The 14,098-nt window shown below is 38.0% G+C and overlaps 1 protein-coding gene across 1 annotated transcript; it reads right to left on the reverse strand.

Annotated features, from left to right (window-relative positions):
* Positions 1-5,333: 5,333 nt before the first annotated feature.
* LOC147901050 (protein PLANT CADMIUM RESISTANCE 6-like) lies at positions 5,334-13,580 on the reverse strand. Its single transcript, XM_087376423.1, has 4 exons — positions 13,502-13,580; positions 13,311-13,382; positions 12,763-12,972; positions 5,334-5,398 (listed from the first exon to the last, which is right to left on the reverse strand). The coding sequence occupies exons 1-4, from the start codon at positions 13,578-13,580 to the stop codon at positions 5,334-5,336; spliced, it is 426 nt and encodes a 141-aa protein (XP_087232549.1).
* Positions 13,581-14,098: the final 518 nt, after the last annotated feature.

Genomic DNA, 14,098 nt, shown 5'->3' on the forward strand with positions numbered 1-14,098 from the left:
CCGCCACATGGTAGTGAGACTGCAGGAAAAGGCGAGCCAGTCCACCATGTGGGCCCAGATGGCACCATCGAGGGGAGGATATTACTTTACATTTTTTTCTCAACCCCCCCCAACCCCCCTCCCTTCTTTCCTTTTTTCTAAATTCCTCTCTCCCCGCTTACATTTACACTCTCAGTCCTTTCTCTCTCATTTACAATCCCTAATTTCCCCTAATTAATTCTTCCCTATTTTCCTATTTTCCTCATTTCCCTATCTTTTCTATTTTTATAATTACCCTATTTTCCTATGTTTCCTATTTTCCTTTTTTTCCCTATTTTCCTATTTCCCTAACCTCCCTAATTTCCTATTTTTCCTATTTTCCTATTTTTCCTATTTCTCTAATTTCCCTATTTTTCCTATTTTCCAAAATTTCCTTTTTTTTCCAAAATTTCCTATTCTTCTATTTCCATATTTTCCCTATTTTCTCTATTTTCCTATATTTTCCTTATATCCCTATAATTTTTTTAACTTAATTCATCTTTTCCAATTTTAAAATTTTCCTACCAATAACCCAACACCCTACCAAACCTTTCCCTAAACCAAACCAAAACCACCCCCCCTTTCCCCCCCCCCCAAAAAAAAATAAAGAACTCCTCTTTATTCACTTTTCCCCACGTGCATAACCTTCCCCAAAAACCCCTTCTTTTACTTCTCCTCACTGCATAGCCAAAAAAAGCCTTGTAACACACACTGCGCATGTCATTTGAGGTGCCTCACAATACGCACCTCCCCTAGCTTCTGAACTTCTCACTACCCCCACTCCCCTGACTCGACTAAGCCTACTCTCCCTATAAATTTAAGACCTCCCTTCACTCACTGCGCACTACTCACATCCTCCTCACAAACTCTACCCCCTACTCTTTACTGCCACACCTGATGCGAGTACTGTGCTATTGGCTGGTTCTGCTACACGACTGCTGATTCGCATGGCCTTCTAAACTCCTTGGACTCACAGACTTCCATGCTTCCTGATGCCTCGACTGTCGTGTTGCAACTTGATCCTCTCATTGCTTAGTACACCTCTACTATCTGTCACGTTATACGTGCTGCTTTCCTTCATTTTTTTTGCCTCTCTTTGTCACGTTATACGTGCCACTTTGCTTATTAATAAGGTTGTTTTTAGTTATATCATACTATGAAACGTCATAAATTTTTCTTTACTTTTGACCTCTGCGCAGCGCCATGTCTAAGACTAACCTCTAATCATCATACTCACCTAACGGCTGGTAGCTTCTCTACGCTTGGCTCATTGCTTTTTAGTACCTTCAGTCCTCTATCATTGCTTGTGCTCCTCTCTTTCTTATTATTTTTGTTTTGGACGTGGCCTTCTTTACTTTCATAGTTTTTTGTTAGTTTTGCTTTTTAATTTTTAGTTAGAGTTAGCACGATTTTTGTTGGGTCTACTAGGGTTTGTTAGTTGGTTTTTCTTAGGTTGGTTTTTTCGGTTTAAAGGTTAGGTTAGTGATTTCTAGCTAGTGTGAGTTAGCTTAGTTAGTTAGTGTTAGTTAATCTAGTTAGGTTAGTTTAGATTTTAAACTTTCTTATGACTTGGTTCTCGCTTACTCTTCCCCCTTTTTTTCCCCCTCTCCCCTACATTTCTTGCTTTTCTTAAAGTCTCGCTTATAAAGTTACCTTTTAACCTTCTAACTATTGTTAATTTTTTAAAATTAACCTTGTCTTAAATGCCACTATTTTATATTTGCTCTTCTGTATTAACCTCTTTAAATTTTAGTCAGTTCCCTAAAAAATTCCTAGTTTGATCCCTTTCTGCTACACTCTTTCCTTAAAGACATTGATTTGCATTAAGCTTTATAAGTTTATTGTCAAGTTTTTATTTTTATTGTGACTCCGATAGTAAGGGAGGGGTGTTTATGACACTTGTCTTCCCAACTTAAGTTTAAACTAGTTCTCACTATGTTTTTCTTATTAGATGGTGGCAGGTATAGGCAGACTCCCCTCTTCAATAAAAGTGATGCTACCAACGACTTACCAAAGCTTTACTACTTTCATTTTCTCCTTTAAAAAAATGTGTTCAGCCTTTAATGATGCTACTTCATTTTTAATGATGTTTATTGCAAACTTAATCTATTAAATATTTCTCTTTCCTACTCCAAATTTGTCTACTCTTCACTATGGAAAGGGGTGTTGTAAATATCTACTACTACTACACACACACACACACATACACACACACACATATATATATATAGAGAGAGAGAGAGAGAATATTATGTATTTTATATATAACCAAGTGGTGCCAACCTTGAGGGTGATGTTCAACACCACGAATTGCCAAAGAAGTATCCAATCAGATGGATGTCAACCGAAAGGATAGGAGATAATAGGTTTGTACTACATGGAAGAGCATATGCGAGTAGGAAAATGAGGGTCATACCCTTCTTTAAGAAAAAGTAAAATCATCAACTAAACCACACCCACACCCTATGAAAAGAGATTACAGTTGACAAAGTGGAATTGTTTATTTTAAAATTTTCCCAAATGCCGTGCAATGTGATCTACAAACACAAATTACAAATAAAGCTCAGCATGCCCCAATTCCATGTGAATGGAGAAGCGATTCACTTTATTGACACATCAACTTATGCAAGATTTACGTAGCAGAAAAATTCAAGGGATTTCCATACCCAATACATGATGGGTTGTGGTAGATTATAAATCTTTCCCTTGATATTTTTTGAAATTTGTAGTGGATTTGCAATATGTTGTGCACACACCTATATATGTTGGATAGCTATTGCCCAAATACGCTCAATACAATCACAAGAAGAAAGCGAGGAAGCCTTTGGATTTTATGTGTGAATGCAGGAGCAAGGTATGTCGCCAAGAAGCTTTACCTTTGTTACCATCTTAAAAGCATGTGGCAACACAACTTTGGATACCATTCTCAAGTTAGCAAGGTTGCTTTTGAGATCCCATGTTGAGACCCAGCAGAGCAGGTCTCTAGCCCATCGTAGACGGGTCTCGTTACTCTTGAGGATTAAAGTTTAAAAAAAGGGGGTTAACAAGAAACAAAGAATACAACTAGAATAATAATTGAAAGGAAACAACAAATTATTAGATTAATTAAGGTGTTCCTATCTATAAGTCCCAACAAGTCTATAATAAAGTGTGTGTGTGTGTGTGTGTCTTGTCCTCAATGCACAAGAACACCACACTTCAATATACAACCAACCTAGCAATCACGACATAGAGGTGTCGTAGATAGCCAAAAACCGAGCAAGAGCTAATAATCTACTCAAGAGCAGACGAGTGGAGACACATCAAAGAAATCCTTGTATGCAAACGCATGTGCTAAAGCCACAATGTAGCTCTGATCAACCCGTAACGTAAAATAACGTCATTTTAGGTGTCATAGCAACTCTTATAAACAGAGTGCTAGACTAGATATCACCAGACCAAGCATACCGAGATAGAAATCATCCCGTGGGCAGGGCACGCGATCACTTTGCAAGCCATATCTCTGATGAGCATGGCCGTATGGAGTAATTTAGGTGCCTCTCAGTCGCATAGTGGTGTAGGGAGTCAGCACTGTAAGACCCGCTGTTGCATTGGCCGCCTCTAATCTAAACGTAGTCTATATGCGGGACAAGGACTCCATCTTTGATATAATGTAAGAACATTATATCAATTATATAAACGGCAACATTTTTATGTACCAAAGGTTCACACACAGACAAGCTTAGCCGAGACAGAGTCATCCCGTAGCTATCCAACAGATCTTTGCGCATGTAGCATAGGTTCTACGCACGGACAGACAATCAACACTTAATATGCAACCCACATGCAATCTATGAAAAAGCAAGCAGTTGCGATGACCCTTCGCTACATTGTGTAATGCGTGTGCAACCAGCTCGTAGAGGCATAGTCCCGGTTGGTCGAACAGGTAAGGGAAGTGTCCCTAGCTCATATCAACCATGGGCATGCGATTGATGTATCATATACTATTTGGGATACATGCTTCGCATGCGACATACTTGTAATGATTTTAAAAATCTCATTTTAAATGATGATTCCATATTTTTTGGATCTCATATTCAAGTTTAGAATGTGTACTATCTCTTAGAGACCACGTTTTTCAAATTCTATTGAGTAATGCATTAGGTATGGGTCAAGCAATACAATAAATTCCCTCACAAAAAATGGCTACACCTAAACTTGCATTGACCTATATAGAGATACGTGGTGCCAGATACTGGTAAACCCACATGGCTATGTGACCCTTGAATATCTAGAATGTTATATTTTTTGTGTCCGTAAAAGTATCTTGGAAATGCCCCTCCTTGCCCTCACTATAATTTTTGTTTTAAAGAAAAGATTTAAAAGAATGTATCTAAACGTTTACTTATTTACTTGACATAAATGAAAAGAAACATATCTACATATCTACTTATTTTCCTTGAAATAGATACAAGTATAGCTTTTGTTCTAGTACCTTATGTCCCTTTTTTATAAGAGCTTGCATCCAAATTAACTATCTGCAAATACAAATAACATGTACCAATCTAGGGTCTAGATGGTTACCTTCATAGAACCCCATGTTTCTTTTTAGTTAGTTTACCTTCATGATATTGTATCCACTCCCTTGAATCTTGGAAATTCATGTCCCAACCAATTGCCATGTTGGGTTTAATGTGAAGTCCAAGACTCACTAGATGTTTGATGACTTGTAAGCTACTCTAAATTTCCATGATGGATTTTTGCCATGTGCATACTTTTGTCAAGTTTATAGCTAATATATTTTCATTAATGGCTTCTTTCATAAATGAGTGAAGGAGTAAATCTTTTTTACTTTTTTGTTAGCTCTAGCAAAGCATGCTCAACAACGTTATGTTTCATGAAATAGTAATGTGTGATATCCCAATGATGAAAAGAGCATCCAAGTTAGTCTATTACATGATACAAGTTACACTAAGTCTTGTGATCTCACAAATGAGAATAGAGAATATTTGATCGTTCATTTGCATATTGTAAAATGAGTTTTAGAGCTATGGAAGAAGCTAATTCAACAAGTATGCTTGTCCATGTCTTGTAGAAGTCATCTTCATATTTATAAGAATGAGGAAACTTTACAACTATATGCTTCTATTTTTTAATGCAAATATCTCATTGAAGGTATGAAAAAGTGCTCAATCACATGTGAATTTTTTTTTGTCATGTAATCTACTTATTTATATAGTTGAATTCTTGTATAAGGTTTCTTAAACCATCCACATCAATTACAATGTCTCAAAACTTTTGCAAGTTTGGAGTAGTGATTATTTTTGTTTTATCACTTAGTGGGTCATCACTTGGGGCTGTGGAGCAATGTGTGTATACTTTTCAGCATTGGCAGTCCACCCTGCACATCGAAAATGTTAGCATTGAACTACAAATTTCAATCTTATAGTAGCTTTTCTCAATATTAAAGGCAAGCTTCCTTGAATGGTAAGAAAAAGAATTCCTCTAGGACTTCTTCATCACCACCTTTGTGGCAATTAACCTACAATTATTTTGAGAATCCTTATGAAAATATTTGATGTTACATTAGGCATTGATTATAAACCATGCATTGATTATAAAATGGTTTCACACACTGTACACACAATTCATTGACAAGTTGAAACATAGGAGCACCAAAACTTAAATGTTGAACAAGCTCCTATGTGCAACTATTATATCAAATATAAAAAAGACTCATAAACATTCAAACAAAAGTGTGGTACCCTTTATTTATTTTTAGACATCTTTACAATAAACAACATAAGTAATAGAAATGAAAACTTGTAGGATGAAGGAGACACATGAGAAGAGGGGAGATTAAATGATTACCATGACTAAGAAAGAGAGATAGATTAAGAGAAGAAAAAGCCTGAAAATAAAGGGGAGTTGTGAATGCACACATCTCTTTCCTTTTATCCTATACTATTCCATTGACTCCGAATCTAGTCCTAACAGTGGAGCTCTTTTCCATACTTTTCTCATTATTTAAGCCTCCCTTGTCATCTTTCTAATCCTATCTCAATATCGTTTATTTTCACCCATAAACACCTACATAAGAAGTCTGTGAAATTCAATAAATTTAAACTCTAATCCATGTGAATATATAGTCACATGGAGGGATTTTCTATGCAAGAGAAAGGGAGAGAAAGAGAGAGAGAGAGAGAGAGAGAGAGAAGGGAAGGGGGAGCATGTTCAAAGTGACAAGAGAAACAATGAGATTCTAGATTATAATGGATGAAAATTTAGCTTCGAAAAGTACTTAAAAAGCACTAAAAGAAAAACCTCTCAATTTTGGAGGAAAGGCCAAACTAAGGAAGGTGAAACCTAGTTAAGGGGATAGCTTCAATTTTTTATGAGGAGGACTTGAACTCAAGACAACCTTTACACTAAAAGGGTTTTTAATTCCAGTCACCATAAGCCTATTAAGAATGTTCTCATTAATCGCTTTCTTCTTTGTCCCATCCCCTTGCCCTTTCCACTTCTCTCTCTTCATCCATTTTCCACTATTATTAATATAATTTTTAATTCTTTTCAATGGGAGGGCATATTTGAAGTGACTCACTCAAACATTGGGCTCAAGCTAAAAGCCATCTTGGCGAATTTGGCCAAGTTGTCGAATGCTTATGCTTATGTGTCTTCTTCCTTCCTTTGAACTAGTGCCATGAGAGATCAAAGGCAGTGGGACCAAAAGCGATGGTAGGCCCTCTCAGCCCCTCTTTACGATGATTGCAGCAGATGCCAAAATAATGGAATAGCTTGCTAAGAAAGATAAGAAGAAGGCTATCAATGTTTTTAGGAAATTGATGGCTCAAGCACCTCATGAATATTCTAATGACAATAGTCCAAGAGGTGCCAATTTGATTGAGAAAAAGGACTCAAGTGAGTGTGAGGCAAGATACCTAGAAACACTAGGCAAGAAAGAGATCAAGAACTTCAAGAAAGGATCCAAGATACACACAGTTTTTTTTTATTAATTTGAAAGGGCGGATTACATCTTATAGAGGAAGAGCGGTTGATGATTGGTTATCAAGGACTGATTTATAGCAAAACCATCGTGACTGTATGTGTGAAGACTTAAGACAAAGGCTGAACGAGTAACAAAGCATGGTTTACAATTATCACATGTTTTACATGTGGTGAGTGGAAAGAATGTATGAACTGCTTTACAATATCTAACCAGAATCTATCATGGCTTGAAGCACAGAAATTACAGATGACTTGAATTTCAATTTTATGCGTTTCATTTGGAGAACGGATGATCTGGAGGAAAGATCGAGAAGGAATCTGTCCAAAGATGAAAGTCAAGAAAGTTATTATGCATTTGTGGAGGGGCTGGGCCGATTGGGTTATCAATGGTAGTGACCATTTGTAGTACAAGATGCATATCCATAATGGCCATCTGAAAGCAAAGAGATTTCCCTCAAGAGAGGGCATGCGCTAACATAGCCATCAAGAGGATATGAGGCGATGACATAGCCATCGTGGACCTATGGTGATTTGCACTAGGCAACATGAGAACACGAGATAGAACTATAGAAATGCCATCATGGTGACCGTTGGAGAACAAAACTAGGCCGGTAAGCATGTCCATAACTTTGGAGAAGATTGCCTCAATAAGATGAGGGATGTTAGAAGTTGTGGAAAGTTGGGCGAAGTTTGAGCAGAGAGGACCATGTTGATGCTACATCGTAAGGGTGGATGGGATGGAAGTAGGCCATAAAAGGACATCAACACTTGAGCTAGAAGGGCCGTCGATTCCTTCAAATGGTAGAGGGCATGTTGGCCATTCAAATGTATGTAATGGGCAGAATAGTCATGAGTAAGAGATGGGCAGAGGACATGGCGAAGCCTTTACCTCAAATAGAAGTGGCAAGCGTCAAAGTTGCATGTCACTTTTATTTAAGGTAAAGACCAACTCATGGTCTCTACCAGCCATCAAAGTCGATGGGGTAAGGAGGATGATTTTTTTGAGAATTTAAGATGATGTGAGGGGTGAGTGCAAAAGTTTGTGATGCATCATAGTTTTTCGGACTTTTTTACGAGATGATGTGATGGATCACCCTTAAAGATTTGGACAAAGTTAGCTACGTTAAAGCATCCATAATTTTATTGAATGTAGAGGAGGATCCAGCAGTTAGAATCGATCCTCCAAGTCCTTGTGACTTTGGCAACTTGAGAAATGATGCCAAGTAAGAAGGGTCATTAGGACTGGGCACCTCAAATGATGAGCAACAAAAGGTGGCAAGCTAGCATGGAAACAAGGTTCATTTCTTGCATCTAATACCATGATAGAAGAGGAGACTCCTACAGAATCACAGGCAGAAGAAAGGGACTACATACAAGCACTCTATGAGCATTGAAACCAAAATAGAGAGTTTGATTTAAGGAGAGACTCTTAACCTTTTTCAGTTGATATAGAAGAAAATTGAAGTAGAAATGAGTCATTGTGGAAACAAATTAGGGTAGACATACGTTCACAAACTTCTAAGGTGGCAAATTTGTTTTCTAAATAAAATGGCAGCATATAAATAAATGATAGATGGCCCAAGGTTTGCACTACCAAGAAGCTTTGAATACCAACTTAGAAATTTCCAATAGGACTTTCATGACTATATTGTCTCTACCCATGGTAATCCAACTGTGAGATCTCTGTAACTCACCCAACATGTTATGTTTTCCACTCGCACACTTATCCCTTGTATCAAAGGCCACCAAATTGCACTCAACCCAAATAGCTAAGAGCCAACACCATGCACATATGTCAAAAGGACACTAGCCAACAATGGGATCACCAACAAGAACTGCCTTTCAACTAAAGAGTCAAGCCTTTGAGACTCCATTTGAGATAGATGATCTCGAATCCAATGGGAAAAGACTAAATCTATTTAAAGAAAGGCTTGTCTCAAAGAGGTACAAGTAGTAGGTCTAAAAAATTAGAAGAACACAAGAAACAATCTATTCATGATGATGACTAAGGGGGTCTGATCAAGTGCCTGGAGCTCTTGACAACATAAGCTCATATTCACCAAATGTGGTTTCAGAAGAAAAGGATCAAGCTGTGGTTATGAGGTAGGTGACATGCTAATAATCAGCAATATAAATAAGTTATGAGGGAGAAAAGGCATGGGTTGTGTACTAGACTATAGATGATGAAAACTTGGAACTCACAATAAGGATATCGTTGTGCAAGCTATGGAAGCTATGAACAAAGGAATTCTCTTCTTAGTTCAAGAACTCTTCTTGATAAGGTCACTTTGCATCATAGGTTTACTCATGGCATGACAATATTGCCAAGGAAACTAAATATTTTAATCCTCTTTTAATCTTGTCCACACTAGATACTAGTGAGTAGATAAATATAATCAAACACACCAAACAAGTCCTCCCAATTGAAAATGAATTCAAAATGTACTATTTTGTGGAAAAGGAAGGATAGGATGGATGGAAAGGCAAGGGGAAGAGTAAGGAGGAGAAAAATAATGAGGACCTCCTTCTATTTATTTAGGGTACTCCATCAATATACCATCCTCCCAAAAACATTTCAAGACTAAAACTTCCATATTTCCTATCCTCATCTTACCCATAAGATTAAAACTCTAGTCTATCTATTATATAAAAAAGGATGCAATAAATTATAAAACTCTAATCTGTAAGATTAAAGCCCAAATCAAGTTATGTAGAAAAGTAATGATTAAATCCCCAATCTAGTACATAGAAAAGGATGCAAGTAATGAAGAGACTTCCCTAATTCTAATTAATGATATGCCTCCATATGAAGACATTGCTTTTTGCATCATTATCTTCAAGTGCACACTTGCGAGAGGCATTTTGCATATGTATTCTAAAGTTGAGTGGTATAGATATTGTCATTAGAAAATGGTGAATAGCCTTAAGACCTTTCAGGGCTCAATCAGAAGAGAGATTCTTTTACATGCCAACCTATTGCTATACTATTAAACTTGCTGCTTTTAAAATATATGAATCAGTACTTTTTGAAGGTAATTATGCGTTTGATATCATGACATCTTTGGGAATAAATATGTAAGTTTCTAGATATAAAATTAGTGATCTCATATGGATTGGTACTATATAAGTAGGAATATTGCTATGCTTTTCATATCTGGGGTGAAGGCTTCATACATTTGTATGAATGTTACCTTGATGGTTAATCTAAATGATACGCCCATTTGAGCAAGGATGAAATATTGGTGATTACATATCCATCCTATCTCTGGTGAACATATATTTATCTCATCTAACTTTGTATATAACTATGAGTGCTATGCTTTTCATATCATGGGAAACAGCTTCCTATGGATGTGTGTTTGACTTATTAACTATCAACCTAAATATATGAACATTTTACTAGCAAGGCTAAAGTGTTGGCAATTTAATATTCCTTCAAAACTTTATTTTGTATTTTCCAATGTTGCTACCTAGTTTTGATTTCTCTTTTGTGACTTCTCACTAGGGCCAATCGACTATTTTAGATCATTGATCTTGAAGAAATCAAGGCTTACAATTGTCTCTATGCATTTCACTTTCTTGAATATATTTTTCTTAGTATAGCTCTCTCTCTCTCTCTCTCTCTCTCTCTCTCTCTTTTTAAGATCAAATGGTGTGGCTTTTTTGGATAGCTTTGTTAAATGAAATTTTGCATGGACTTTGTTGTTTCTTTTACTACATATGTTATACAAACTCTAGCATCCCCTTGTCACACTGCCAACTTGTGAGACAAATTCTTTTCCCACAATTGTCATTTTTTGGCAACATCTCTAAAGTAACAATCAAAGAAAATTGAAAAAAGCTTCAAAGCTTTAGCTTATAGTGCATGAATGTAATGGTTCAATGAAAATTACTCTCCCATTGATCCTTCACCCACCATATTTTCTTTCAATTGCATGAAGTGATTCTAGAAGGTGTGAAATCCATGTGAGAGTGGAAAGAAAGTAACAAATGTTATGTTCCTTAGTTGTCACTTTCAAAGCTCTACCAAGATGAAGTTGGAGGCCTATAGATTTAGCAAGAGCAATGGGCTTTGATCACTATGAAACTAAAAATCTATGCACTTAATGTTAATGTGGGTAACCTACTCAAGGTTGAAGATCTTCAGTCTATTCCAACTACTCTTTATGGCCCATAATTTGCACATTGACCATTGCATCTTTCCTCTCCATCAAGCTAAAAATTGCTTCCATTTCACAAATGAAAGCGTGGGGGAATGTCATGTATCAATCTATAGAGCATCAAGTGTTGTCTTTCGCTAGCCTAGTCCCAAATTTCCCTTTCCATCCTCTCATTAAGCCAAGTGCCTCAATGCAAACTGTGTATTAAAAGTCTTTTCATTATAGGGGATTATTATTCTTATTAATAATATCATAATGTGCTTGCATGGATGTCGTTGTTCGAATGGCATTGATCCTTTTGGTCTTTAAAATCACACCATGATCAAAGGGGAGACTTTTTAAAGTTATGAACAAGGTAAAGCTTCATATCACCATAAGATGTCCTTAGCTTTATCTAAAATACTCCCCTATACTATTATTTATGGCATTCAAAATCATGACTCCCACAGAAGTACTCATTCCCTTGGCTTATAAATACATGGTGAAGAAAGTATACTACCCTTCCACCCATACTCTATATGGTGATTAAGGGGGGAGGGGGGGGGGGGGGAGTATTTTATTATAAGTAAGTAAACTGAGGTTCTGAGAGCTGGCCCTCTCCTATGGTGCATATTCCTTGACAATGATTGAGAGAGTGTTAGAGATAACCATGGTGGATATGAGGTCAAAGGATGAAGAATGAGACACCAGCATTCATATTGTGGTAATGGTCATCGTAATAACGGTGACTTTATCAAAGAGGAAAAGATACAAGTTCATGTGAGCAATATCTTGCTCACATATTTGATGGGTTTTGATTCCCAAAAAGCGCCATTGTCTCCGCATCACTAACTTATAAAATCACTACCTCTCACATTTGCAAGGAGAATCAAGTCTTGATAGACCCACTCTGTGTCTCATGGTCATGATTGGTAGACCCAATTTGTGTCTCACATTTGCAAGGAGAATCAAGTCTTGATAGACCCACTTTGTGTCTCATGATTTCAATCATTCTTTTTTTTTAAGAAAGAGGGATAAATGTTAGGGTTCAGGCTTTGTTTTGAATTGGTGTTTACGCCCTCCATGACTAGAAGAAACTATAAACATCAAGTTTAATCAATAAATGAATGCAATTAGATGAAAAACAATGAACTAATACAACTACAAGTCACACCATGTAGCCCAATACATAGTCTACATGCATGTAGCCTAGTACCTAGATTCTTCTCCATAGACTCTCCATCAAAAAAATCCATGGCTTGCCTACCCACCCTAGTTAAAGCCGGATTTGTTTAAAAAATATAAAACAAAACAATTAAGGAAGCTAAAGCCCATACCCCAACTCTTTCTTTCTCATCTTCTTGAAAACTCCTCCCCCTCCCCACTTTTCTTTAGGGTATAGCCAAGCCCTCACGAATAAGAGTTGTTATGGCATAGAGAGAGGAGGGAAAGGGTGGGGTTGAGAGAGAGAGAGAGAGAGAGAGAGTTATGATTTCAATAAGTTCTAATTGAAAGTTTCTTTTTGGTAAATTTGGATGCGTAGCTAAGAAAAATGCAGGAGTGAGCATCTTCTTCGGTCAAAGTTTCAAATAACCAAAGAATAAGTCGAGAAACTCACCAAGGCAGGGATCGATGCCTCTCTTCTTGAGCTCTCTATACTCCTGGCAAATGGCGCATGCGTCGCAGAAGCAGTGCACCACGAAGTCATTGCATGGCGCTGCAGGCAGCCCCAGCTTTTCCCTTAGCTTGGTTCGATATTTGAACGTATACACGCACGGAATGCCGAGGCAAGCTGCTCCCAAATAAAACACCGCGTTCGTCGGGCAGGCTGATGAAAGATTGTAATGTCATCGTTAGGATTGGCGGAAGCACGCCCTGTGTGTGTGTGTGTGTGTGTGTGTGTGTGTGTGAGAGAGAGAGAGAGAGAGAGGAGTCATTCACAACATATCCAGTCGGGTGATAGGCCATCATCGATCGTTCTTGCTCGCTGACCGAGTGAGACTGTCTAAGAGATCATTCATCTGGGCGTATAATGCAAGTAAAAGCCGTAGTTTCAAATAGCAGAGAATTTGAGACGTAAAAGCATCCTACACTGCGAAGAGGCGATGCTCAAGAATACCCAGAAAAAAACCTACAAAACGAAGAAGAAATGCTCGAGAATGATACATTTGGTGCCCGTGTCCAGAATCTCGGCGACCCGCCCAAAGGTCACGCACGGAAGGCACCAAGTCATGCAGCCTGTAAATATACGAGAACGCACTGATCTTAGAAAGCTATTACCTGTGTAAACGAGAACGGTAACGCTGGGACGTGAAGACTATATCTTGTAATTAGACGGACACAAAATGAAAACTCACAACTCCTCACGTCCTGGAAGCAGTCACAAAGGCCAGACTGCCAATCGTTGGGGCGAGGACTAGTCTGTGAACTTGCCATGGCGTGTAATGACGAAGAAATAGCTGGGATCGGGACGGAACGTGATCGGCAATATGGTTTCCGGCACTCTGTATATTTCGGTGCCTCTACGACCAGATAGGTGAAACAAATAACCACCGGAAGGCATACGTACGTAGCTCAGAATGACTCCTTACGTCTCAATTGCACGCCTCGCACAACCGAATGGGATCGCAACCGTCAAACAACTTCTTCGCGCATTGCGAAATCTCGCTATCGATTGTTCTTGGCCTTTCTCTAGCCATGCACAACCAACCTTGCAATTAAGCTACGTAGATTAAAAACCAGCCTGCTGCAAGTATGGGTTGAACTTAGGCTTAACATCCAATTATTCCGAGCCAATGCTGACCACTAAAGGATGCGAATACCTAGTGACTTCCTAAGCTAAATGACCCATCTGCCTCCAACGAAGACACTTGGCGAAGTGTACCCCCCTCATATCACGAGAAGTATTTTGTGAAGGATATAATGCATTGGATGAGGTCGCGAGGAGAGTAGCC

This window comes from Dipteris shenzhenensis, chromosome 6, assembly GCF_047967505.1.
Source record: "Dipteris shenzhenensis isolate YYH24624 ecotype China chromosome 6, Dip_SZ_1.0, whole genome shotgun sequence".
Classification (NCBI taxonomy): Eukaryota; Viridiplantae; Streptophyta; class Polypodiopsida; order Gleicheniales; family Dipteridaceae; genus Dipteris; species Dipteris shenzhenensis.

Bases quoted from the DNA above. Each gene is read 5' to 3' on its own strand.
- LOC147901050 (XM_087376423.1), bottom strand. From the start codon at position 13,580: ATGGCAAGTTCACAGACTAGTCCTCGCCCCAACGATTGGCAGTCTGGC. The intron at 12,973-13,310 runs GTATCATTCTCG...ATCTTTCATCAG, and splicing joins TCTGGACACGGGCACCAAAT to CCTGCCCGACGAACGCGGTG. The intron at 5,399-12,762 runs GTGAGTTTCTCG...TTCGATGTGCAG, and splicing joins AGGCATCGATCCCTGCCTTG to GGTGGACTGCCAATGCTGAA.